Source organism: Arachis duranensis, chromosome 2 (assembly GCF_000817695.3).
Source record: "Arachis duranensis cultivar V14167 chromosome 2, aradu.V14167.gnm2.J7QH, whole genome shotgun sequence".
In the NCBI taxonomy this organism is placed as follows: domain Eukaryota; kingdom Viridiplantae; phylum Streptophyta; class Magnoliopsida; order Fabales; family Fabaceae; genus Arachis; species Arachis duranensis.
This window is the reverse complement of record NC_029773.3, coordinates 3,150,554-3,177,072: the sequence shown is the minus strand read 5'-3', so window position 1 is coordinate 3,177,072 and position 26,519 is coordinate 3,150,554. Positions and strand designations below refer to the sequence as shown.

The window sequence follows — 26,519 nt, the reverse complement described above, 5'->3', positions numbered from 1 at the left end:
GATAAAACCAGAATTCAAACTCAGTGGTACCTTCATAAATTCCATCAGTTACACGGCCAATAGTGTTGTTCAAAAAGTTGTTCTCTCTCAAAACCATCAAATGTTTCAGACCAGGCCAACTCAAACTCCAAATTTACTGTCACCATAACTACCAGTTGGTACTATAAAACACAAATTCAGTTGTAAAATCTATGCATATCATGTTTAGCTAAACTCTAAACATCAGCGAAAACAGGAATTCTGAAAGATGAAAATGCATATTTGACAGGAAATTGATTACAGAATGCAGATTCAGAAACCTATCTGACAGATCCTAGAACTTGCAATGTATTATATTGTATCTTTATATTTTCTTCACCCTTCCAATCATTTATTTTTATATATTTATTATTATTAAAAGTGATTTTTCTTGTAGTGATAAAGGCCCTTCCAAAGAGGCATCCAAGTCCCTACCTGCATCTTGCATCTGCTTCCACCCCCCTATTGAAGGAGATACCCCCAACCAAAACCAGCACCTAAACCCACACCTAGACCCAGGCCAGCAACTAAGGAGAAACCGAAGTCTACACCTAAGTCCAAACCTGCACCTAAGGAGACACCTAAGCCCATATCCAAACCTACACCTAAGCCCAAGTCCACATCCAAACTAGCACCTCAACCCAATCCCACATCAAATACAATTGAGTCCACACCCAAGTCCGGGCCCAAACCCAATCCAACACCCAAATCAGCATCCAAGCCCAATCCAACACCAAAATCAACCCCCAAATCTAAAGCCACTTTATCCAAATCAATTCATACTGCAACAAGATCCTCTGCTAGACTAAAAGGAAGAGTAGTGGGACAAAAACAAGATACTGGCAACAAGAACACCTATATAAACCTCGATGTTAACAATGGCAGTGACGGTGATTCACATAACTCGTACGAATCTGTAAAATACAGCCTATACAAGCCTGGACCACAAGACAGTTTTACTAAATCAGATATTGAAGGTGGTCTTTCGGTAGCTAGGTTGAGGGAATTTAAGTTGAAGCATGCTCCAGGTGCTGCCTGGAAGAAAGGCAGGAAAAAAATAGTAACAAACACAGACAACATAATATTTCGTATTTTTAATATTCTAATTTTAGCTTCAACTGCACTAATTTTTTATTCCAGAGATATTTTCCAATGGTCTTCATTAACTGAACTTTCATTTCTGTCAACTATGGCTTCTTCTTCTTCAACATCTGCCCATTTAAAAAAGTCGCACCATCTCTTATCGGTAGTCTACAACACCAAAAATCCAAAAAAAAAAAATTGAAAGGAAGAACAACTACAAAACCAACAAGCATTTGAGAAATAAGACACAGAATCAACTTGTAACAATTCAATCAACTCACATTATATTTAGAGCATTCATAGAATGGTCTTTTTGGATTGGAATCCGCCCAGACTACCGAAGAATAGGACACAACCCACAACCGCACTAATGCGGAACCTTTCCACCTCTGTCACGGTGTGCGTTCTTCACCCAGCCACCATGCGAACGAGCTCTACTAGAGCTACCTGAACCTTGGCTGCTACTTCCCAACATTCTTCTCAACTCTTGAAGACACTCTTGCGATTTGGGAGAATTGAGACTTCTAGGTTTTATTTGAAATTTTTAGGGGTTAAATTGATGCTTTCAAACATTTTGCCACGTCATCTAACTGCAAGGGTGTCAGGTGTCAACCAAAATTGACAGGTCAGTTTTCCGGTGACGGAAAACGACAGAAGGGCCAATTTGAGTCACAGGTCAAAATTTCAGGGTATAATTAGAGTCAATTGAAACCTTGAAGGCTAAATTAAATCAGAGGTCAAATTTCAGGAGCCAATTTAAGTATTAACTCGTGTATTGCTGCATTGAAGTGTTTGTGTGTGCCGTCGGAGTAGAAGGAAAAAAAGGAAAGGTTATGGGCTTGGCCCATCGTTGTTGTTTGATTTTTGTTTTTTATTAGGCCCTACAGAGTGGGAATGATTTCCAAGAATATCTTGAATATTTTCCATGCACACCACACGACAACCAGCCTGCACTATTCTCAATGGACTGCCACGGGAATTGGTCCTCAAACCGAATCCTATACTTGTATCTGTATGCATTCTTTCAAGGTATTCTCCAATGGACAGAAAGAGAATGTAAAGGTGAGGTAGTTTTGGCTCCATATCAGGAAGATGCCTGGTGATCACGGGAGACTCAGCCCTCCAATCATCTTTGTACGGTACCATTATTTTGTTGGCCTGAATATCTGGTACGAGTATGCGGGACTCTAATGATGTTTGTGTTGCCGTGTAACAAGTGATCTCTGCATCGTAATAGCCCAGAGGCCGATCAGCTACCAGCAAGAAACAGAGAGCAAATCCCAGCCATTCAGTTGGAGGAGAAGGATGAGGAAATGGTATTTCTGCAAAGGAAGAGGACTTTTGAGGTGCAAACCATGATGGAATTTCATTGCCTGTGATAACCATGTCGAATGGTGTTCTCGGAAAGCAAATCCCCTGAAATTGGCATAGAATTGCAATAATGAATAATTGCCAGGAATGGATAATTATGTCAAGAAATAGTAGGGTTACAAACCTTAAGGAGGCTCTTTCGTTCTCTTGGTAAGTGCCATTGTACAGGTGATGCAATAATGCTGCATTTGCTAGATGGATGGAATTTACAAGTTACCAATGAGGCACAGTTGCTTGCATCTACTCTTTTTATGCTTAGTGGAAGCTCAGGCAATGACTGAAGCTTCTTGCACGAGTTTAGACAAAGATATTCAAGCGTAGAGTGTTTGGAAATGTCGCTTGGTAGGTTAACAAAGTTGTTGCCAGAAAGATCTAAGTCCCTCAGCAAAGATAAGCCACAAAAACCATCTGGTACTGATTCAGCAAGTAGTTTGCAATAACTTAAATCCAACCTTATCAAAAGGGATGGACGGCAAACAGCAGATGCAACTCGAAAGCAATTTAAAAATACTTCAATGGCAGTATTGCTTGCATCAAGTTCTTCCAGATTATTCATTTCCTGTAGGCACTCTGGCAAGCTACGGAGTTTCGAGCAATTAGAAACATTAAGAACTTTGAGGGACTTCAACTTATGAATGGTATCCGGAAGGCAAACAAGATACCTGCAATTCTGTAAATGCAAAAGAACAAGTCCAACCAGACATCCTAATGATGAAGGTAGCTCTGTTACAGCAGTTCCATCCAAACGAAGCTCTTCTAGATGTCCCATGCAATTCCCAAAGTCTGGGATGGTGTTCATGTTTGAGCAACCAGAAAGATTTAAAACCTTTAATGAACTCATCTCCATTTTACCTGGAAGAGCTTTGAGCCTTTTGCAGCCTTCTAAGTTCAATTGAACAAGTTTCTTGAGGTGCATAACAGATGAGTGGATTTCGGTTAGGCTTGTACAACCTTGAAGAACTAACGATTCGAGATTTGGAACCTCCACAAAGTCAGGGGTTTGGTTTAGCTCAGATGAAAAACTCAAGTTGATGCACTTCAACTTATGTAAAATCTGATCAAAAGTATACATGTGAAAGCAAAATTTCAATGTTATTGTGATTTGTGAACATCACTAAAACATAGTTTGAAAAAAGCACTTAACCAAGGGATTTTACCTTCGCTCCGTGCCAAAGTTGTTCAATTTTGCTCCAAGACAAATTGATGTCAACAACATCCAGCTGATCAGTAAGTGGCAGAGTTTTCAGAGGGCATCCTAGCCAGTCAAGAACTCTGAGTGCATAAGGAAGGCAATCAAGGCCATGGGAAAGACGACACGCATTACGTATCTTTAGCAACCTTATGTTGCTGGTCTTGGAGAAAGCTTCAGAGCTCCATCTTGCTTCATATGGTTGAGCATAGTGTACTATTGCTTGAATTGCTTCAGTTCCCTAACATTCAGAATTGTAATTACTCAATAGTGCAATATTGTTGATTAAAAGATAAAACAAATGTTTAAAGAAAAAGAAATATTGCATGCCATTTTTTGTTGATCTGAAACCAATCATCCAGTAGTGGCAGAAGAATTGGCACAAACCTTATTTTGTGTCAACACACGGCTGATGTCATCATGAGACCACAATCTACTACGTTTTCCTGGATCATTTGGAGATTCTTGAAACACTATATTCTTTCCCATTTCTTCAAGTAAATCATGCATTTCCAATGTATTAACCCTACCAAGAGTGACCAAAGATTTTTCAATCAAAATTTCAATTCCAATTTGTGGAAAATGACCACAATTTTCTAACACTTCTACTACTTCATCCTTGTCCATGCCTTTGAAGAAACAAGCAATATCCAAAAACATTTCTCTCTCTGTGCTCGACAAATTTTCAAAACTTATTTTCAATGAATTTTGGATTTCAGGGTGTGGAGAACTTCTTAATTGCTTTAAAGCACTATGCCAAGCCTCAGGAGTTCTTCCACAAAGATGAGACCCCAATACTTCAAGTGCCAATGGAAGGCCTCTTGTGTATTCAACCACTTCGTTGCACAAATTCTGATATTTGCTTTTGGGTTGATCTTGTTTAAAAGCTTTCAGACAGAATAAATGAAGGGCTTCTTCCTGAACTAAGCCTTCAAGCTCGCATGTCTGATGCACGCCATGTGTCATTAGCAGATGCTTATTTCTAGTAGTGATTATTATTCTGCTACCGGGACCAAACCATTCTTGTTTTCCGGCTAAGTTCTCTAATTGGCTTCTTTCACTTATATCATCAAGAACAAGGAGGACCTTTTTGTTGTGCAAAGAGTTTGCTATTATTTTTACCCCATCAAACAAATTATGAAAGTAATTACTTCTTACAGAAAGATGAGAAAGAAGTTCCCTTTGGATGTGAACTATGCCATTTGTTGCAGAAACCTCTCTAATGTTTGCAAGAAAGCAACTAAAGTTGAACTGCTCTTTGATTGATTCATATATTAATCTGGCAGTTGTTGTTTTTCCTATGCCTCCCATGCCCCATATACCTATAAAGCGAACATCATCCAACTGCATACCGATGAGTGAATTCAACTTTTTCATCCTTGATTCAACACCAACGAGGTTTCCTACCGATGATGGCAACTTAGGAATCAGTAATTTTTGTATGTGATCAACAATTCTTTCAATCAATGCTGCCTCATGACTGCATAGAGGGAGAAAAAATATAGGCTATGATTATAAATTTCGCATGTCCATGGTTAGGTCTCAAGTTTAATTTTCATGTACTCAAGAATTAATGAATGGATCACAACTTGGACTTTTATGTATCATCTATTTTCTATATACGATGATGACTTATCATTTGAACAAAGAGAAAATTCGAAAACGAACACTACTGTCTACTGCACATTTAATGTGTGCTCAAACCATTTACAAAACCATTCATTGTTGATTTTTATATAACTTTTAAACATTATAATGAAAATAGATGGTTATGCATGTCTCTAGAGTCTGAGTTAAATCTACTCCTGAAAATTTGAAATACTTGACTATGGGCCAAGAAAATAAACTACTATATATAGAAGGGATTGATCATTTTAACTATGATTGGTGTCCAATTCTCTCATTTTGGTACCAAAAAAATAAGAAAAGCTCAGATGACTAGGGCAAAAAATAATCAAAGTTGCTAGTATAACAAAATGAATGACAAGAGAACTCACTTATCTTTGGAGTCCCAACCGGAATAACTTGCAACTTCTTCCAATGCATCTCTCCATCTTTGGACTTTCCCCTTCTCCTCTTTGAACCTCTCTTCATGTTTTCTGAAAGCTTCTTCAAAGGTTCCTCTCTGATACCTTACATCAGAGGGTTCTACACCATAGAAGATAGGAAAAACCACTTGGTTGAACTTTTTCCTGCACTCAACGATGTTTTGCAGCTCATCCAAGCACCATCTTGAGGAAGCATAGTTTGGTGAGAGGACAACAAGCGCAAACATGGACTCTTGAATTCCCTTGATGAGCCCTTCAGATATGATTTCCCCACTCTCAAGGTCATGATCATCCTTGAAAGTTTTGATACAACCCCTTCTTTCCAGTGCAGCATAAAGGTGATCTGTGAAACCTTTTCTGGTGTCTTCACCCCTGAAACTGATGAATACATGGTTGATCCATCTACGGGTCTTGACGGAGGGAGAGAAGAGGAAGAAGAAGAATGTACATCAGTGATCATTGCTGATTCAAGTGTTGACTTTGATTGTGATGCTATTGTTAAGAGTATGAATATGGTCTTTTTAAGAGCCTTGGTAGGAATGTGTAGGGTGTCCGGATCGTATCCGCAGATCTGTGGTAAATATCGGTATTCGATCTGAAAATTGCGGATATAATTCGATCCGTAAATTGATCGGATCGAATCAGCGAATATCTGCTCTATATTCGCGTATCTAATCGGTGGATCCGTACAATAATAATTTAAAATAAATAAATATATATGTTTGGTATTATATTTACTTGTTTGTATGTTTTAGTTAGTAATTATTATTCATATATTGTATTATTTTATTTTTGTTATTTAGAAAGAGTTTGATTAAAAAATATTTTAGGAATAAATAAATTTAAAAGTATAAAAGAAATATTTTTATTGAATTTTCTAATATAGAAATATAATTTAAAAAAAATTAATTATGCGAATATATCCGATATCCGATCTGATCCGATCTGATCCGTATCGGATCCCACACTAAAAAACGCAAATATCATATCCGATGAAAATTGTGCGAATCGAATCAAATTTTCAGCGATCTGATCCCATCCGTAACACCTCTAAAAATGTGTGTGGAAATTGGAATCACCGGATTGGGGAAACTTCAGAAAAAGAAGGGATCTCAACTTTTCATTAAAGTAAAAGTGTTTGAAATAACATCATGTCGCTGTGATATTTGTCATTTGAACAAAGATTTAACATTTTAAAGAAAGAACAAATGAGACGATATATACATACAGGGTTGCTCTAATGTACAGATCTAAATTCATACAGATATACAAATATTCTTTTTTAATGCATCTTTTTTTGACACTTGTTTTTTTTTTTTTGCAGGAAGAAGCAGAATGTCAACCATATATGGGCGCTCATGGAAGAATCAGTTGAGTCGAACAGAATTTTCATTGTCTTGCTTTTCGTCAGTGCTAACTGGGAGATTTGGGCCGGATTGGTTGTTGGGTCATGTGATGGTTTGATCTTTTATTATATGGCCTGTAAATAATAAAGAAAAAAAATGAGAATACCAAAAAAAAATAAAGGAAAAAAATGCGGGAGAACATTGGCCATTAGGCACATGTGAGATGCTCAATAGTGTTCTTTTTATTAAATGAAACTAGTGTGGACTCTGCGCGATGCGGACAGGAGTGGATCTTCTTCAAAAAAAAAATTAGATGGTATTCAATATTTAATTTCATCTTTAATTGTTCTTTCTCTCTTATTTATTTTTGGTTCCGTTTATAAAATTAAAGGTGAGAGATCACACTTTATTCTCTCAAGTAAAGAAAATGGAAAGAATCTATTTTCATGCGCGAACTGTGTATCTAACATATCTTATTATATTATTGTATGGTACATTTATAAAATGGATAAAATATATTGAAATTATACTTGAATATATTGTAATACATTCGAATTTTAATATTGACAAAAAATATTTTTAAATAATTAAAAAATATAATAAAAATAAGTAAAAATAATATTATTTATTTGTAAGTGATAAATAATTTTGTATTTAACAAATTATTTATACATTTGATTTAAAATTTTATAAAAAATATTGAGATAATTTTAAAATATACATACATAAAATGAGATAAAATTTTGATCTCTCCATTTTTATTTTATCTTTTAAATTTATTTTTGGATATTAATAAAAGAAATCACCAAAAAAAAATATAGACATAAAAATTATAATATCTTAGGAATAAAAATATCTCTTTTTTCTAGTTATACTTGCAAAAAAACTATCAATATTTATTCTCTAAAACATGTTTTGAGAATACATATTTAATATTGGTAATTTTTGTTGTTTTTTTTAGTTATTTAAAAAAATTTTGCTGATAATAAAATTTAAACGTATTTTTATCAACGATAAAATTATTAAAGTATATTTTTTATGGTTTATCCTTAAAAAAAATTTGTAATATTTTTTTTAAAAGATTAATTTACGAAGTATATATGTAGTGTGTTAAAAAATAAACCCGTTTGTTATATCGATATAATTTGTTAAAATAAATTTTATGTTTGATTAATTGAAGTAGGATTATTCAACACCTTTCTATCTCTAAAAAATAAAATATAAAAAAAGGGACAAAATAAACATTAGCATTATTGTAAATGGAAGATTGATTAATTTTAGTATCATTTCATTTTTTTATTTTTATAATTTTATTTGTTAAAGTTAAGTTGCATAATTTTTTTTATTGTCTAATTAATGACAATTTGTCAAATTAAAATCAATTTAGAGTAATACATATCATAAAATCATAAAATAAATATTAAGTACTGGATCAAATATTCACGCGTATGATTATAATAACAAAGAATAAAGAAATAATTAAATACTTAGCTATTTAATAAATTTTGACAACAATGTCATTTAAATAATTATAACAATTTTATTGGGATGTTTTAATGGAATCTAAGACTGCATTAATAAATTTTGTTATTCAAATTATACTTACAAATTTAACTTCTCTAATACTTTTGTTTTTAGCATTGAAACTTCTTGAAGGAGCCACATGTCATGTGATGTGTCGATTTCTCACATTCCCTCTCAACACTTATCTCCACATCAAAGAGATACTTTTAATATTTTTTCACTCATCTAACCTTTATAAATTCAGCAACCGAAAGCAAAAAATAGTAAACACAAATTATTTATCATCAAGTAATTTGTAAAACTTCTTTTTAGTGTTCTTCTTTGTGAAACTTTCTTTATCATCAAGTGATTTGTGAAACTTGTTTTTAGTGTTCTTTTTTAATGGTCTTGTTTTTAAAGAGGAAAAAGTTCAAGCTTCCATGTTTACGTTGAGTGGTGGATAACTTTACTATTTTAATATATCAAAAGTTAGTTTTTCAAAAAACGGAAGGTCTGAATTTAAATTATACTCACCAACACCAACCACTCATGAACCATGACTCATCCTACATCTACCAACGGCATTATTTTCAAATCCATCCATAACAAATGAATTGTGAAAACAAATCTCAAATAATCCTAAAGAACAAACCACTTATACAACACCAAAATGAATTAGCATTGTATCACCATGGTTGTTTATGGTATTTACTATTATTATTATTATTATTATTATTATTATTATTATTATTATTATTATTATTATTATTATTATTATTATTATTATTAAGTTCTCATTCGAATTATGTACAGGTTCCTTCATCTCTGATCAAACGGCTGGATTCACTTTTCCTTACATTTAACGGAAGGATATTTATCTCCCAGTTAATCTGAGTTTGAGTTTGAATGATTTTCTCTATATTTATCATAAAAATAAAATTTCCTAAACAAATTCATTTCATCCATTGTAGTTTTTGTTTTCAGTTATTGAAATGTATTAAATTACCTGACACCTTTAAAATATTAGTCATTGGTATTGATGTGATTCAGTTCGTTGGATGTGACATAGCGCAATAGGATTAAAATGCCATGTTTTTTTCTTCTACTTTTCTGATTTTATTGATCGTGTTTTTGTGTTGTGTTTCTTGGTTGCTAACAAAAATTGGTCAGCCCTGTTTCATTGAATTATATTGTAAATGTGTTTTATAAGTGCAAATTTAGATAATAAGTGCAGACTTCTCTAATGTGTTATTCTCTCTACTTGATCCTAATTGATAAATCATGCATCTATTAGTAGTTTTTTATTTTATTTTTGTGCTAAGAGATAACTTGAGTCTCCAAGAATTTAACCACATCTAGCTATTTAGCTTGTGAATTCCATTATAGTTTAACAACTCTGTTAGAGAATCATTAGCATCAATTTAGACCAATTAGTATCGTCTATATTTATATAGTATATCTGTATATTAATTATAAGATTCTATGTCTTTATTACTCTTATTCATTTAGCACCTATAAATACCCCTTGTATATTGTACCTTTGATCACACTGAATAATACACTTTTCAGATTCCTCTCCCAGTCGCTTGTTTCTAACATGGTATCAAGAGTTTAGGTTTTTTTTTTTCAAATGAATTTTAGTTTATAGCCCCATTGTTTTTCTTCCCTTTTCGGCAGTGTTCTTTGGCCTCCTTTTTCGTTTCCTTTTTGACGCTTTGGTTCGTCACTCCCGTAACCATCTTGTTCGTCTTGTCGCCGTGCTTCCAACGCAACCAGAATCGCCGCCATCCGCCTCCAGACGCGCCTCCACGCGCCGCCGAAAGACGCTGCCACGATCAGGTTGCTCTCCTTTCCAGATTCCACCCGTGCCTCTTTGCCCTCATTTTTCTCTGTGTTTTCGACGCTTTGGTTCGTCACCTCTGGCATCATTGTGATCTCCTCTTCGTCAGCTTTCCAACGCCGCCAACCTCGCCACTGGACGCCACAGGACGCGCCACCACGCGCCGCCGGAAGTGAGCTGGCCACCACTGCTGTTTTGCCTTCCAGAAGTTTCAGCAGCCGTTGATCTCGGCACCGATCCAACGCTCCAGGTGCTACCACGTGTCGCGACGAAGCTTTCCTCCGTAGACCCGCGTGCCCGACCGGACCCGACTCGTGCCTGGCCCGCGCCTCCAGCACGCTGCCAACGTGTCTCTCTCCCTCCTCTCAGGTGCTGCCACGTGTCATTCTTCGCTGACGTGTCTGACGACGTGGCGGACAAGTGGGACTCTTCCTAAGATTTTTTGGTGAGCTCTTTCTGATTTTGCCATCCGTTTCCTCATTTTCTGCTCAGAAATTGCAGTTTTTCTCTCATCTCCTTGTTCTCTATGACTACTTTTATGAAAAAGTCAGATGTTTTTGCTGCCACAGACAGAAAGGGGGCCTTCTGTCGCAACTGTAACCGTTTCGGGCACCCATTCTCCAGCTGTCTCTCTGTTGAATGTCGCACATGCCCCCAGAAAGGTCATATTAGTTACCATTGTACGCAACTGTTTTGCCATTATTGCAAGCTCTCGGGACATTTGATTACTACCTGTCCTACTCGCCCACCACGTCCCGCGCCTGCTTCTACTGTTGAATCTACCACCACTGCTTCTCTTAACTCGTCTCCTGTCTCTCTATCTGATATTGCGTCTCTTCTTCAACGTCTTCTCTCCCTTTATGGTAATACCCCTGCTGCTCTTTCGACCCCTCCAGGTACTTCTAAATGGTATTTTGACTCGGGATGCTTTAATCACACGTCTCCATTGCGTAATCTCTTCTCGTCTCTGTCTACCACTACAAATGGACCTTCTGTCAATACTGCAAACGGTTCCCTCTTGCACCCAACACACAAGGGTTCTATATCCCAGTCGACTCTTAATCTTCCTGATACTTATTATATTCCCAAACTAAACTTTAATCTTATTTCTGTTGGTAACTTGTTGATCTAGGTTTTGAAGTCACTTTTTCTGTTTCTGGTTGTCGTGTACAGGATCCTCGGACGGGACAGATCATCGGGACTGGACGTAAGGTCGGAAGGTTGTTTGAACTCGAGAAACTTCATATTCCTCATGTACCAAATCTCTGTGCTGCTTCTTCTCCCTCTACCCTTCACTTATGGCATCAACGTCTTGCCCATACCTCCTTAGGAAAACTGCGTCCTCTTGTGTCTCAGGGTGTTTTAGATCAGGTTCCAAATGAATCTTTTGATTGCATTTCTTGCCAAACTGCCAAACAACCTGCTTTATCTTTTCACAATAATTCATCTCTTGCTTGCTCTCCTTTTGATCTCATTCACTCTAATGTTTGGGGCCCCGCTCCTACTGCCTCTATGGGCGGAGCTCGATACTTTGTCGTTTTCATTGATTGATTATTCCTGTTTTACTTGGGTTTATTTGATGACTAATCGCCATGAGTTACCCTAAATCTATATCAACTTTGCTACTATGATTAAAAGTCAATTTTCAAAGGTCATTAAGGTTTTCAGACGTGATAATGCTATGGAATACCGTGATTCCAAACTCTTAACCTTTCTTGCAGAACAGGGTACTTTGTCTGAGTTTTCTTGTCCTGGTACGTCGCAACAAAATGGTAGAGCTGAACGTAAACACCGTCACATTCTTGACTCCGTCCGTGCAATGCTCCTTTCTTCTTCGTGTCCTGAGCGTACTTGGGGTGAAGCTGTTCTTACTGCTGTTCATGTTATTAATAGACTCCCTTCTTCTGTTCTTGGTAATGTTACTCCCTTTGAGCGTCTTTATCATACCCCCTCAGATTATAGTTCTCTTCGAGTTTTCGGATGTGTATGTTTTGTTCTTCTTCAGCCTCACGAACATAGTAAACTTGAACCTCGGGCTCGTATGTGTTGTTTCCTTGGTTATGGCACTGAACACAAGAGTTATCGTTGTTGGGATCCTCTCCCTAAACGTGTCCGTATATCTCGTCATGTTGTCTTCTGGGAGCATCACATGTTTTCTCGGTTCTCATCCTTTGAGTCAATCCCTACTACTCAGTCACCTCTATTTACTAACCCCAATGTTGATCTTTTTTCTAGTGATGATTCTACAGATTCTATCTCGAGTGACCTTCTACAGCCTCCTGTTCTTCCGCCTTCTCCATCTTCCAATGATTCCAAACTGGACGATGATTCTGCTCCTACTGCCATGCCTCCTCCTCCCACTCATTCTTCAAAGGTAAGGAATCCACCTCCTCATCTTCTTGATTATCATTGTTTTTCTACTATCCTTCATCAACATGAACCTAAGTCATTCAGAGAAGCCTCCACAAATCCAAATTGGCAACAAGCAATGCAGGAAGAAATACAGGCACTTGAAAAGACACACACTTGGGATTTGGTTGATCCTCCTTCTGCTCAAGAAGTTGTAGGCAGCAGATGGGTATACAAGATCAAGACTCGCTCTGATGGTTCTATTGACCGGTATAAGGCGCGATTGGTTGCTCAGTGTTGTACGCAAGAATATGGTATTGACTATGAAGAGACTTTTGCTCCTGTTGCTCGTCTCACATCTGTTCGCGCTCTTCTTGCCATTGCTGCGGTCAAAAAAGGTCTCTCAGTCAAATGGATGTGAAGAATGAATTTCTTAATGGAGATTTGAAACAGCAGGTATATATGAAGCCCCCTCCGGGTTATTCTTGTCCCTCTGGCAAAGTTTGTCTCCTTTGCAAAGCACTCTATGGGCTTAAGCAAGCTCCTCGTGAATGGTTTGACAAGTTCAGCACTACCATATGCAGTCTTAGTTTCACTTGCAGTCCTCATGAGCATGCTCTCTTTATTCGTAAAAGTGAACGTGGAGTCGTTCTTCTACTTCTGTATGTTGATGACATGATCATTACTGGGGATGATGTTGATGGTATCTCTGATCTCAAGGCCTCACTTCACCGAACCTTTGAGATGAAAGATCTTGGTTCTCTCAGCTATTTTCTTGGTCTCGAGGTCATCTCCACCGATGATGGTATCTATCTCTCTCAGGCTAAGTATGCTTCAGATCTTCTTGCTCGCGCTGGGATTACAGATAGTCGCACTGAGTCTACTTCTCTTGAGCCTAATGTTCGATTTACCCCTATGGATGACACTGTTTTGGATAATCCGACTCTCTATCGACAGTTAGTTGGTGGTCTCGTCTACTTGACTGTCACCCGACCAGACATCGCTTATCCAGTTCATGTACTTAGCCAGTTCTTGTCAGCTCCTCGTACTACTCACTATGCGGCAGTTCTTCACATTCTTCGCTACATCAAAGGCACTCTATTTCATGGCCTTTATTTTTCGGCCCATTCCTCTTTGTCTCTTCAGGCTTACTCCGATGCTGATTGGGCTGGTGATCCCACTGATCGTCGTTTCACTACTGGTTACTGTTTGTTTCTTGGCGACGCTCTCATTTCTTGGCGTGCTAAGAAGCAAACGTTCACTGCTCGCTCAAGCACAGAAGCTGAGTACCGTGCCCTCGCTGACACCACTACTGAAGTTATCTCGGTTCATTGGCTTCTCGCGGATCTGGGTGCTCCTCAGTCGTCCCCTACTGATATTTTTTGTGATAACCGCAGTGCTATTCAGATCGCCTATAATGATGTTTTTCATGAACGCACCAAACACATTAAAATTGATTGTCACTTTGTTCGGCAATGTATCCTTATTGATGCTATTCGTCTCATTGCTGTTGGAACACTAGATCAGACTGCTGATATCTTCACGAAAGCCCATCACCCGACTCGTTTCCGGACTTTGTTATCCAAACTCAAATTGGTCTCCTTAGCTCCCACTTAAGTTTGAGGGGGGATGTTAGAGAATCATTAGCATCAATTTAGACTAATTAGTATCGTCTATATTTATATAGTACATCTGTATATTAATTATAGGATTCTATGCCTTTATTACTCTGATTCATTTAGCACCTATAAATACCCCTTGTATATTGTACTTTTGATCACACTGAATAATACACTTTTCAGATTCCTCTCCCAGTCTCTTGTTTCTAACAAACTCAATTGATAGACAAGATATTTTCTTGATGCATTTTGTCCTGCTTTCTCTTTGTTTTACCATGATATTTTTTGATGCATTTTGTCCTTCTTTCTCCTTGTTTCACTAATGCTACTTTACTGGTATATAGTTAGTGTCGTGAATTATAATGGGATCCTTTCAATGTAACATTATTCCTAGATAATCACTTATGAATTAATTTTTTCTCTACTAATTTTGAGATGTGAAGACGAACAGAGGAAAACGTAGAAATAGTGAAGAAGAAGCAGCGGAAAAAACGGTTGGACCACCGTGAGCAACAGCAAAGAAAAGAATCGAATTGAAAATTTAAAATGGGTTAATGCAGAATTTAGGAGTGTAATTTCCTGCTTTTTATAGGGGTGTTTTAGTCTTTGTCACGAGTTCATGATCCATGATGGATCTTCTAGTCCCAACTGAATTTACACCATGTAGCCCAATATAAAAAAAATTACCGAATAACTGTATATCAATTTTTGTATTTGTTTAAATATTTACAAACTAATAGAGACTATATACATCACATTGCTCCAATAAAGCAGGTACATCTTGTTGAGTTATCGTGTCTCTGTATCGGATGTGTCTGTGTATCGGATATATTTTGAATATGATATTCATTTATATTCGTTCGATATGCGATGTGTGCTATATTTCACTGTGACTTAATAAGAAATAAAAAAAGAGTAAGTATCCAAATCAGTAGTTCCCGAAGATTTTAGAATTGGACATTTTAGTCCCCAAGGAAAATTAATATACAGATTAATCTCCAAGGTTTTACTCCGTCAGACAAATCAGTCCCCAGTTTATTTTCCGGCAGTGTAATTACCCAAATCAATCCCCAAAGATTTTAAAAACGGACATTTTAGTCCTTAAGAAAAACTAATGCACAAATTAATCCCCAACGTTTCTCTCTGTTAGACATAATAGTCTCCGTCCAAAAATAAAATAAAATAAAATAAAATAATTATACATAAATATCATCACGTGTCAGTCTTATTATTAAAATATATTTTTAAAATAAATTTAGATATAGTATATATTATTATTTATTATAACAAAAAATATTTTAAATACTTATATAATTAAAATAAGACACTAAAAATAATTACAAAATTAATTTATCTTTAATATCAATAAAATATCAAAATATTATTATAATTTATCGAAAAAATACTTTATATTTTATATATATGTGTGTCCCTATGTCGTATAAAATTTTAAAATTCGTTTGTCGTCCTGTATCCGTGTCTATCTTGCGTCATAGCATTGCTCAATCTATCTATCTATCTATATTATATAAAAATTAACATTAATCTTTTTTACATTGGGTTTAAACCATATTTTTTCCTCTAATAATATCATATCATATCAACAACTTTGATTATTTGGTAAAACTTAAAAATTAACCAATAATTCTTTAATACTTTTTTTAATTAAAAAATTTTATCTATTATTATTCAATTAAAATATATTAGTACTAATTAAATACAATAAACATACATTAAAAATATCATAATAATATTAATTATAAAATTTTTAGTTACAAATACTAAAATTCTACTATTTATATATATTAAAACTCTTACTATGCCATTATTTTAGTTACACATATGACATATTAATAATTCCAACATTATATTTTCGGCTTGGAACAGGTCCAAAGAGGTTTTCATTGTCATCATATAACTCAGGACCAAGCACGGTTGAGCCATTTCTTGTTGATGAAAAGAAAGTTACTGCAAAGCTCATAATCTTTTGGGTTGAGAAACGTTTGGCAGCACAGGGTATCATTCCTGTATGGAAAGAATGATTAAAATCTTCAAAATAGTGAGAATTTTACATTTTCGTTTGGGTTGCAAAGTGATGTAACAAACAATTTAACATTCTATTGTCCCTTGGGCCCTTGGCTTAATTAAAAACTATATTATATATACATGTGTTTATGGTAGGGCATTCTGATCAATGCACAAGTTTTTCATTATTTATTTAGTAATATCCATGTAAGATGAAACAATCTTCAAGTACTTTAAATTTGGCAAGTGATAGCGTTTTTCTAATAAAATCAAAATGATTGGTAGAAAAGAATAAAAGATGCTTGACCCCTGTATAATCAATAATCTTGAGAAAAGTAAAAAGGTGGAAAAGTAATCTTTTCCAGTTTTTTTAATATTTAATAGAATATAGTGTGATTTCTCACCTTTAATTTTATAAGTAATTAGAAATAAATAAGAGAAAACAATAAATAATTAGATTAAATACTACACACCATCTAATTTTTTTTTTCATTAGAGAAGATTTATTTTCGTTATTTGTAGTTTATCATTAAGAGAGAACTTTTATATATGTCAATAAAACTAGACTCCAAAATCTTTCAAATCAGAGAACTTAAATTAGTAGCATTATAGATAGAATATAGATAACAAAAAATGCACCCAACAAAATTTCCAAGTCCATTCACTAAAGTATTGAAGACAGAACAAAACCAAATCTATATATAATGTCATTAGCAGCAACTCACAAGGACCAACATGGTAATAACAAACTAAACATGGTAAGAAGATGTCATGACTCAATCTAATCGTGATTGGCACTTAGAAAAATCTTTTCAATTAGCCTCAAAAATCGATATTACAAAAAATAAAAATAAATAAATTTTTTAAGTATACTAAAAAATTACATTCTCAGCATCATACTTAAAACATATTCATTATATTTATAGAAAATTCGACTTTAATATTTACAAACAACATGGAACAATTTAATAAGTTTAAAGAGTTTCTAAATTATTTACACAAAACATCAAGTCCTTGAACAAAAAAAAAAGACTCACCAACACAAATAAACCTAGTACGAAACTGATGAAGTTAAATTAGGATCAAGACCCATATCTAAAAAAAATGAAAGAACAACAGATTGAATTTTACAATTCAATGAGTAAACAGAGCATTCATAACTCCACAAAAGATAATTGTATAAATAATAAATTTTTAGTCAAAATAAATCCACTTTAATAATAGTGACAGAAATATACTCAAACACAAGGATAATTATTTATAGACATCAAACATTCAAACTTTTTTATTTTATATAAATATCAGTGAAAGGTCATCTAATTCAGAAAAGTCAAAATAACAAAGAAAAATCACACTTAGGTTATTTTTCTTTGTGTGAATTCTAAATAGACATACTTCACTAATTTTGCAGACATGAAACAGAGAAGTACCATTTTTCATTCATATGGACCTGAAAGTACAATTATATACTGACATGGTGTACCAAGTCTAGCGCTTACTGTCGCTAGCTTCTGTCATAGAACCTTCTAAAATATTTTGACATATAAACTATTATCAAGCTAAAAGTTGGCAAACAAATCAATAAGTACATCATCAATACAATACTAACTTACATTCAAAGTGTATACGTAAGATAATATTTACATTATAATTTAATTTCTCAAATAACAACTTCATTAATTTCAACAAAAAAATATTATGTCTCAAGTGGGATTTTCTTTGTAAAATATTTAACATAAACATCATGTTGACAAATAAGTTAGTAAATAATTAAATAATAAAATTTAAAATTATTTTTGATAATTGTAAAAATGATACAAATGCTAAAATTTAAGTATAGATACAAAATTTACTTAGAGATTAAACTCTAAGAGAGAAATTTTTACTCAACAACTTCTAACAAGCAAGGAGAGTGGTTCCTTTGAGAATTTAATATCACAAACATAACGATAATAATTCTAATAAATTAATCTTAACATCAATTGACATAATAGAACCTATATACCCAAAAATTTTAAATTCTATCTTACCCTAATCCTAAATTTTCAAATTTATTAATACCCATCACTCCAAGCATGATAAAAATTAAAAATATAGATAATTATTAAGTTAAAGAATTATCTTCATGTCTTAATAATTAGTAATACTTGAATGGAAAGTATAGGTAGACAATGAAAATATTAGACAATGTAAACAATAGATATATCGGATGTTTATTTTACTAATGTACGGATGATTATTTTAATATTAAAATTTAGAGGATTAATTTGGAGGTGTAACGTGTTTTTATTTAATTGGTGGTTATTCATATTGTTCAAAATAATCATTGTTCTCCTAGTATTTTTGTGCTTGAATTAAAGGTGATTTCTCTCTTTTTTAAGTTTAGACTACTTCAATAAAATTTTAGAATAAAAGCCAACACAAGAGAGCACAATAGATAGGACATAATAGAATTAGAATAGAAGAAGAGTAATGAAATTAATTGTAATAAAAGTATATAAAATTATTGTTGAAGAAGTGACATGAGGGAGGGAGATCAGAGAGTAGCATTGGCGGTGAGAGGTGTGTGTGTATTGCTGCAATGAAGTGTTTGTGTGTGCCGTTGGAGTGGAAGGAAAAGAAAGAAAGGTTATGAGCTTGGTCCATCGTTGTTGTTTGTTTTTTGTTTTTTTTCCTTAGGCCCTACAGAGGAAGTATGGGAATGATTTCCATAAATATCTTGAACATCTTCCTTGCACACCAGACGACACCCAGCCTGCACTATTCTCAATGAACGGCCAGACCAACTCCTCAAACCAAATCCATAACCTGTATGCATTCTTTCAAGGTATTCTCCAATGGACAGAAAGAGAATGTAAAGGTGAGGTTGTTTTGGCTCCATATCAGGAAGATGCCTGGTGATCACGGGAGACTCAGCCCTCCAATCATCTTTGTACGGTACCATTATTTTGTTGGCCTGAATATCTGGTACGAGTATGCGGGACTCTAATGATGTTTGTGTTGCCGTGTAACAAGTGATCTCTGCATCGTAATAGCCCAGAGGCCGATCAGCTACCAGCAAGAAACAGAGAGCAAATCCCAGCCATTCAGTTGGAGGAGAAGGATGAGGAAATGGTATTTCTGCAAAGGAAGAGGACTTTTGAGGTGCAAACCATGATGGAATTTCATTGCCTGTGATAAACATGTCGAATCGTGTTCTCGGAAAGCAAATCCCCTGAAATTAACATTTTTTTCCGATAGTTAAGGAACGCGTGATTCTCAGAAGAGAGTAGCCACAATTTCACAGACACACACAGGAAATAACACAAGCAAAAATAAAAAAGACCTGAAATTGGCATAGAATTGCAATAATGAATAATTGACAGGAATGGATAATTCTGTCAAGAAATAGTAGGGTTACAAACCTTGAGCAGGCTCTTCTGTTCTCTTGGTAAGTGCCATTGTAAAGGTGATGCAAAAATGCTGCATTTGCTAGATGGATGGAATTTAGAAGTTACCAATGAGGAACAGTTGCTTGCCTCTATCATTTTTATGCTTAATGGAAGCTCAGGCAATGACTGAAGCTTCTTGCACGAGTTTAGACGAAGATATTCAAGCGCAGTGTGTTTAGAAATGTCGCTTGGTAGGTTAACAAAGTTGTTGCCAGAAAGATCTAAATCCCTCAGTAAAGATAAGCCACAAAAACCATCTGGTATTGATTCAGCAAGTAGATTGCAATAACTTAAATCTAACCTTATCAAAGGGGATGGACCGCAAACAGCAGATGCAACTCGAAAGCAATTTAACTCAGATGTTGACTCTTTGCAACCAGCAAATGACACTACTTTGATGTTTTCTAGATAACATAAACATAAGGGTAGTTCTTCAATGGCAGTATTGCTTGCATAAAGTTCTTCCAGATTATTCATTTCCTGTAAGCACTTTGGCAAGCTACTGAGTTTCGAGCAATAAGAAACATTAAGAACTTCGAGGGACTTCAACTTATGAATGGTATCCGGAAGGCAAAGAAGATACCTGCAATACTGTAAATGCAAAAGAACAAGTCCAACCAGACATCCTAGTGATGAAGGTAGCTCTGTTACAGCAGTTCCATCCAAATGAAGCTCTGCTAGATGTCCCATGCAATTCCCAAAGTCTGGGACAGTGTTCATGTTTGAACAACCAGAAAGATTTAAAACCTTTAATGAACTCATCTCCATTTTACCTGGAAGAGCTTTGAGCCTTTTGCAGCCTCTTAAGTTCAATTGAACAAGTTTCTTGAGCTGCATAACAGATGAGTGGATTTCGGTTAGGCTTGTACAACCTTCAAGAACTAACGATTCGAGATTCGGAACCTCCACAAAGTCAGGGGTTTGGTTTAGGTTATCGGAAAAACTCAAGTTGATGCACTTCAACTTATGTAAAATCTGATCAAAAGTATACATGTGAAAGCAAAATTTCAATGTTATTGTGATTTGTGAACATCGCTAAAACATAGTTTGAAAAAAGCACTTACCCAAGGGATTTTACCTTTCTTCCGTGCCAAAGTTGTTCAATTTTGCTCCAAGACAAATTGATGTCAACAACATCCAGTTGATCAGTAAGTGGCAGAGTTTTCAGAGGGCATCCTTGCCAGTCAAGAACTCTGAGTGCATAAGGAAGGCAATCAAGGCCATGGGAAAGACGACACACATTACGTATCTTTAGCAACCTTATGTTGCTGGTCTTGGAGAAAGCTTCAGAGCTCCATCTTGCTTCATATGGTCGAGTATAGCGTACTTTTGCTTGAATTGCTTCAGAGCTCCATCTTGCTTCATATGGTTGAGCATAGTGTACTATTGCTTGAATTGCTTCAGTTCCCTAACATTCAGAATTGTAATTATTCAATAGTGCAATATTGTTGATTAAAAGATAAAACAAATGTTTAAAGAAAAAGAAATATTGCATGCCATTTTTGTTGATCTGAAACCAATCATCAGTAGTGGCAGAAGAATTGGCACAAACCTTATTTTGTGTCAACACATGGCTGGTGTCATCTTGAGACCACAATCTACTACGTTTTCCTGGATCATTTGGAGATACTTGAAACACTATATTCTTTCCCATTTCTTGAAGTAAATCATGCATTTCCAATTTATTACCCCTACCAAGAGTGACCAAAGATTTTTCAATCAAAATTTCAATTCCAATTTGTGGAAAATGACCACAATTTTCTAACACTTCTACTACTTCATCCTTGTCCATGCCTTTGAAGAAACAAGCAATATCCAAAAACATTTCTCTCTCTGTGCTCGACAAACTTTCAAAACTTATTTTCAATGAATTTTGGATTTCAGGGTGTGGAGAACTTCTTAATTGCTTTAAAGCACTATGCCAAGCCTCAGGAGTTCTTCCACAAAGATGAGACCCCAATACTTCAAGTGCCAATGGAAGGCCTCTTGTGTATTCAACCACTTCGTAGCACAAATTCTGATATTTGCTTTTGGGTTGATCTTGTTTAAAAGCTTTCAGACAGAATAAATGAAGGGCTTCTTTCTGAACTAAGCCTTCAAGCTCGCATGTCTGATGCACGCCATGTGTCATTAGCAGATGCTTATCTCTAGTAGTGATGATTATTCTGCTACCGGGACCAAACCATTCTTGTTTTCCGGCTAAGTTCTCTAATTGGCTTCTTTCACTTATATCATCAAGAACAAGGAGGACCTTTTTGTTGTGCAAAGAGTTTGCTATTATTTTTACCCCATCAAACAAATTATGAAAGTAATTACTTCTTACAGAAAGATGAGAAAGAAGTTCCCTTTGGATGTGAACTATGCCATTTGTTGCAGAAACCTCTCTAATGTTTGCAAGAAAGCAACTAAAGTTGAACTGCTCTTCGATTGATTCATATATTAATCTGGCAGTTGTTGTTTTTCCTATGCCTCCCATGCCCCATATACCTATAAAGCGAACATCATCCAACTGCATACCAATGAGTGAATTCAACTTTTTCATCCTTGATTCAACACCAACGAGGTTTCCTACCCATGATGGCAACTTAGGAATCAGTAATTTTTGTATGTGATCAACAATTCTTTCAATCAATGCTGCCTCATGACTGCATAGAGGGAGAAAAAATATAGGCTATGATTATAAATTTCGCATGTCCATGGTTAGGTCTCAAGTTTAATTTTCATGTACTCAAGAATTAATGAATGGATCACAACTTGGATTTTTATGTATCATCTATTTTCTATATACGATGATGACTTATCATTTGAACAAAGAGAAAATTCGAAAACTCACACTACTGTCTACTGCACATTTAATGTGTGCTCAAACCATTTACAAAACCATTCATTGTTGATTTTTATATAACTTCTAAACATTATAATGAAAAGAGATGGTTATGCATGTCTCTAGAGTATGAGTTAAATCTACTCCTAAAAACTTGAAATACTTCACTATGGGCCAAGAAATAAACTAATATATATATAGAAGGGATTGATCACTTTAACTATGTTTGGTGTCCAATTCTCTCATTTCGGTACCAAAAAGTTAAAAAAACTTCAGATCACTAGGGAAAAAAAAAAAATCAAAATGAATGACAAGAGAACTCACTTATCTTTGGAGTCCCAACCGGAATAACTTGCAACTTTTTGCAATGCATCTCTCCATCTTTGGACTTTACCCTCCTCTTCTTTGAACCTCTCTTCATGTTTTCTGAAAGCTTCTTCAAAGGTTCCTCTCTGATACCTTACATCAGAGGGTTCTACACCATAGAAGATAGGAAAAACCACTTGGTTGAACTTTTCCCTGCACTCAACGATGTTTTGCAGCTCATCCAAGCACCATCTTGAGGAAGCATAGTTTGGTGAGAGGACAACAAGCGCAAACATGGACTCTTGAATTCCCTTGATGAGCCCTTCAGATATGATTTCCCCACTCTCAAGGTCATGATCATCCTTGAAAGTTTTGATACAACCCCTTCTTTCCAGTGCAGCATAAAGGTGATCTGTGAAACCTTTTCTGGTGTCTTCACCCCTGAAACTGATGAATACATGGTTGATCCATCTACGGGTCTTGACGGAGGGAGAGGAAGAGGAGGAAGAAGAAGGTACATCAGTGATCATTGCTGATTCAAGAGTTGACTTTGATTTTGATGCTATTGTTAAGAGTATGAATATGGTCTTTTTAAGAGCCTTGGTAGGAATGTGTGTGGAAATTGGAATCATTGGATCGGGGAAACTTCAGATACAGTTGCAGAAGTTCTAATTGGAAGAAGGCTGAAGAAAACGCCAATGGCAAGGGACAATTTCTCAGAAAGTGTTTGTTGGTAGGCTCCATCTTCCATGAAACAGATTGTTTGAAATAACGTGATGTCAACTTTTCAATAAAGTAAAAGTGTTTGAAATAACATCGTGTCGCTGTGATATTTGTCATTTGGACAAAGATTTAACATTTTAAAGAAAGAACAAATGAGACGATATATACATGTAAATGCAATATTTAAAAATTAAAATTATTTCGATATTTTTTTGAAAATTGAAAGGTAAATAATCCCTTCTTGTATGTTATCACTCATCAGTTATCACATAATAATTTTAATTACACACGTATTTAACATATAAAATTTTTTCTTATGTTTTATTTGAATATAGAGCATTACCTCTGAATTAAATTCTAAATAATTAACTTATTGCATCATTTTCTTTCTCATAGAACTATAAAACTTGAGAAACACTTGTGTAATCCTAAAGTATATTTCATGTGTTCCAAAAGCTTATTTTTATGTGTTGGGATTGGTTAAATATGATTATTTCAAGTGTTAAAATATATAAAACATACTTATTGCATAATAAAACATGAGAGAAGATAATTTATCTTCTAATTTCAAAAGAGTATTAGAGGAATTCCTTTAAAAATACATTAATAAATATTCCTATTCCAGGTACTGACTTGATAAAAAAATCCCCCCTTAAGTAAATAATTACTAGTACCTCTTTGTTAGATTTCAATCTATTCTAATTCTAATTCTAATTGAAACAATTTACTGAATTAGCAATAATTTTCATGAAATGAATCACTACAATCAATGAAATATTACTTCAGCTGTTTTCTTTGGTTACCAAAATATACCCAATATTCAATTCAACATCCAAAGGAATGGAATTGTTATATTATAATGTTGCATACTGTTTAATAAAATCTCATTGTAAACTATCTGCTAATTTCAAAGGGAAAAGAAAATTTGGGTCTTCTCATCAGTTGCTTTGAAGCAAAGCACTCTCAAAATCTTGAAGACACAACGTTTGAGCAGAAAATAATACTTAGCTAGAGCCTTCAATCTGCCATATAAAAAAACAGATAAGAGTTTAATATCAGTACACAATACTTTCATGTAAACCAAAGCTATCACTTCCAACGCACAGAGTTTTATTTTAACTGAATCTTTCGCAATCAAATCTGTCTCAAGTTTTTGGAAGAATGTAAAATGCAGGAAATGTGTATGTTGAGACTGATTTTGTATATTTGTCTCCAATTCCAAACACATTTTTGTGCCTCTATCTTTATAGTTTTGTCATGTTCTTGCTACCAAACACAGCCGAGGGTAATTGATTCTAGTTTCAACATGCTTATAGAATATAGTGTTTGCATAATTGATTTGAGATCTGCATAGCCTGAACTTCAAGAATTCTCTAGATTTGCATAGTTAAGAGAAAGTAGGATTTATAAGAATATAGTCAAAGCTTGAGCTATTCTAGAATCAAGAGCATTAACATTGTCAAAACCAAGAATTCGAAAACAATCAAAGAGAAAAATCACTCCTACTACGAAAATCCTTTCACCATTCTTACAACAATCACAATCATAAAGCTAAAATTAGGGCTAAAATCGGAAATCATAACTTTTGCCAGAATTTGTTCACTTAGCACACTAAATCTAAGTGACTATCACCATAAATTGATTTCGTAAAGTCAACAAGTGTTTACATAGGTCAATTTTCACATTTTCTTTGTTTCTGTCATGTATTGTTAGTTTGTTACTAATTTTTAATTAAAATTAAAAGCGATTTTGATGCAAATTTGAGGGAAATTGTCAAAATTGAAGGCAATTCCGGAAAAATTAAAGTGTAGAATGGAAAGCACCTGATCAGAAACTGGATTTTGATTACCAGACAATGATGAAGAGGACTCGAGGTTGGAGACGCGAGCTTGGAGCGCGTGAAAATGGTGGTCAATTTCTGAGGAAAGAGCGTGGCGATCAACCCAAAGGTCCTTCCATATGAAATGAGAGAACACTGCACTTGTTGACACGAATCCCAAGCTCGACCATAGCAACCTTGTTCGCATCATCTTCTTCTTCTTCTTCTTCAATCACAGAGAGAGAGAGAGAGAGAGGAAAACGCCCTGGGAAAAACGACGTTTCGATAGAGGAAGAAGAAAACGCACTATGAAAAACGACGTCGTTTCAAGAAAGAGATTATTCAATTGGGCCTAATATTTTGCTTTATTGACCCATTTATGTTAGGCCGATTCAGCCTGGCCCATTGATGATTCAACTTGTGGCCCATTTAGTAACAGGAATAGAATTAGGCTTAAAAACGTGGTCTATTGTTCGCATACCTCATTGTTTATCTCATTGTTTATCTAGTGGGATTGTTCTTTTTAATTCAGCCCAGATATTTAGACCATTTATTAAAAAAAAAGTAGCAAAGACTATTAGAATTTATTATTTTTTGCTCACGTAATTATAAACTTAATTTTTTTAGTTTAATTCTTTTAATATAATAATTCAAAATTATTTTAAATATTAATAACTAACAAACAACCAATAACAATAAATTTTGATAGCACTCTAATATTATTCTTATTAAATCTTTAATTTTGTATTGATCGATTAGTGTGTTTTTGAAGAATTAAAATTTTTTGATAGATCAAGATACGATGAAAGTGATTCGGATCCTAACCAAGCTTCGAAAAGCTTGGCATTTGATGTTGAAGAGCTTGCTGATAAGCTGCAACTTGAACCCTAATTTTATGTCACTGGATACTCCATGGGAGGTCAAGGTGTTTGGGGCCTCCTCAAGTACTTCAATCACAATTAGGATATAATTTGACAATTTTATACTAACTTGTTACTAACACACCATAATTCGCAACTTTTTAA

At 34.9% G+C, this 26,519-nt stretch overlaps 2 protein-coding genes and 1 long non-coding RNA gene across 6 annotated transcripts; 1 reads left to right on the top strand and 2 right to left on the bottom strand.

Moving 5' to 3' along the window:
* Positions 1-10: 10 nt before the first annotated feature.
* On the bottom strand, positions 11-23,790 carry LOC107472980 (TMV resistance protein N). 3 transcript variants are annotated; one of them, XM_052257320.1, is made up of 7 exons: positions 23,106-23,778; positions 5,659-5,793; positions 4,049-5,141; positions 3,630-3,902; positions 2,597-3,526; positions 1,383-2,517; positions 11-1,269 (listed from the first exon to the last, which is right to left on the bottom strand). In XM_052257320.1, exons 1-6 carry the CDS (start codon positions 23,582-23,584, stop codon positions 1,933-1,935), a joined length of 3,495 nt encoding a protein of 1,164 aa, XP_052113280.1. In that variant the 5' UTR covers positions 23,585-23,778; the 3' UTR covers positions 11-1,269; positions 1,383-1,932. The 3 variants fall into 3 exon arrangements, with proteins under 3 accessions (XP_052113280.1, XP_052113279.1, XP_015947988.1); XM_052257319.1 differs by lacking the exon at positions 5,659-5,793 and having other exon boundaries at positions 22,971-23,776; XM_016092502.3 differs by lacking the exons at positions 11-1,269; positions 1,383-2,517; positions 2,597-3,526; ... (1 more) ...; positions 4,049-5,141; positions 5,659-5,793 and adding exons at positions 18,845-19,605; positions 19,796-20,797; positions 20,901-21,230; positions 21,375-22,467 and having other exon boundaries at positions 22,971-23,790.
* On the top strand, positions 3,043-20,838 carry LOC127744814 (uncharacterized). Its single transcript, XR_008005910.1, has 2 exons — positions 3,043-3,189; positions 20,461-20,838. It is a non-coding gene; the product is annotated as an uncharacterized LOC127744814 (long non-coding RNA).
* A 608-nt stretch (positions 23,791-24,398) lies between the features above and the next one.
* Positions 24,399-25,775, bottom strand: LOC107472981 (uncharacterized). Of its 2 annotated transcripts, none has more exons than XM_052257321.1 (2): positions 25,525-25,775; positions 24,399-24,697 (listed from the first exon to the last, which is right to left on the bottom strand). In XM_052257321.1, exons 1-2 carry the CDS (start codon positions 25,703-25,705, stop codon positions 24,693-24,695), a joined length of 186 nt encoding a protein of 61 aa, XP_052113281.1. In that variant the 5' UTR covers positions 25,706-25,775; the 3' UTR covers positions 24,399-24,692. The 2 variants fall into 2 exon arrangements, with proteins under 2 accessions (XP_052113281.1, XP_015947994.1); XM_016092508.3 differs by having other exon boundaries at positions 25,499-25,771.
* Between the last annotated feature and the right edge of the window lie 744 nt (positions 25,776-26,519).

Coding starts and splice junctions, on each gene's coding strand:
- LOC107472980 (XM_016092502.3), bottom strand. CDS start 23,584: ATGATTCCAATTTCCACACACATTCCTACCAAGGCTCTTAAAAAGACC. Junction 22,468..22,970: donor GGTTGGGACTCCAAAGATAA/GTGAGTTCTCTT, acceptor CCCTCTATGCAG/TCATGAGGCAGCATTGATTG. Junction 19,606..19,795: donor AACAGAAGAGCCTGCTCAAG/GTTTGTAACCCT, acceptor TGTTAATTTCAG/GGGATTTGCTTTCCGAGAAC.
- LOC107472981 (XM_016092508.3), bottom strand. CDS start 25,705: ATGATGCGAACAAGGTTGCTATGGTCGAGCTTGGGATTCGTGTCAACA.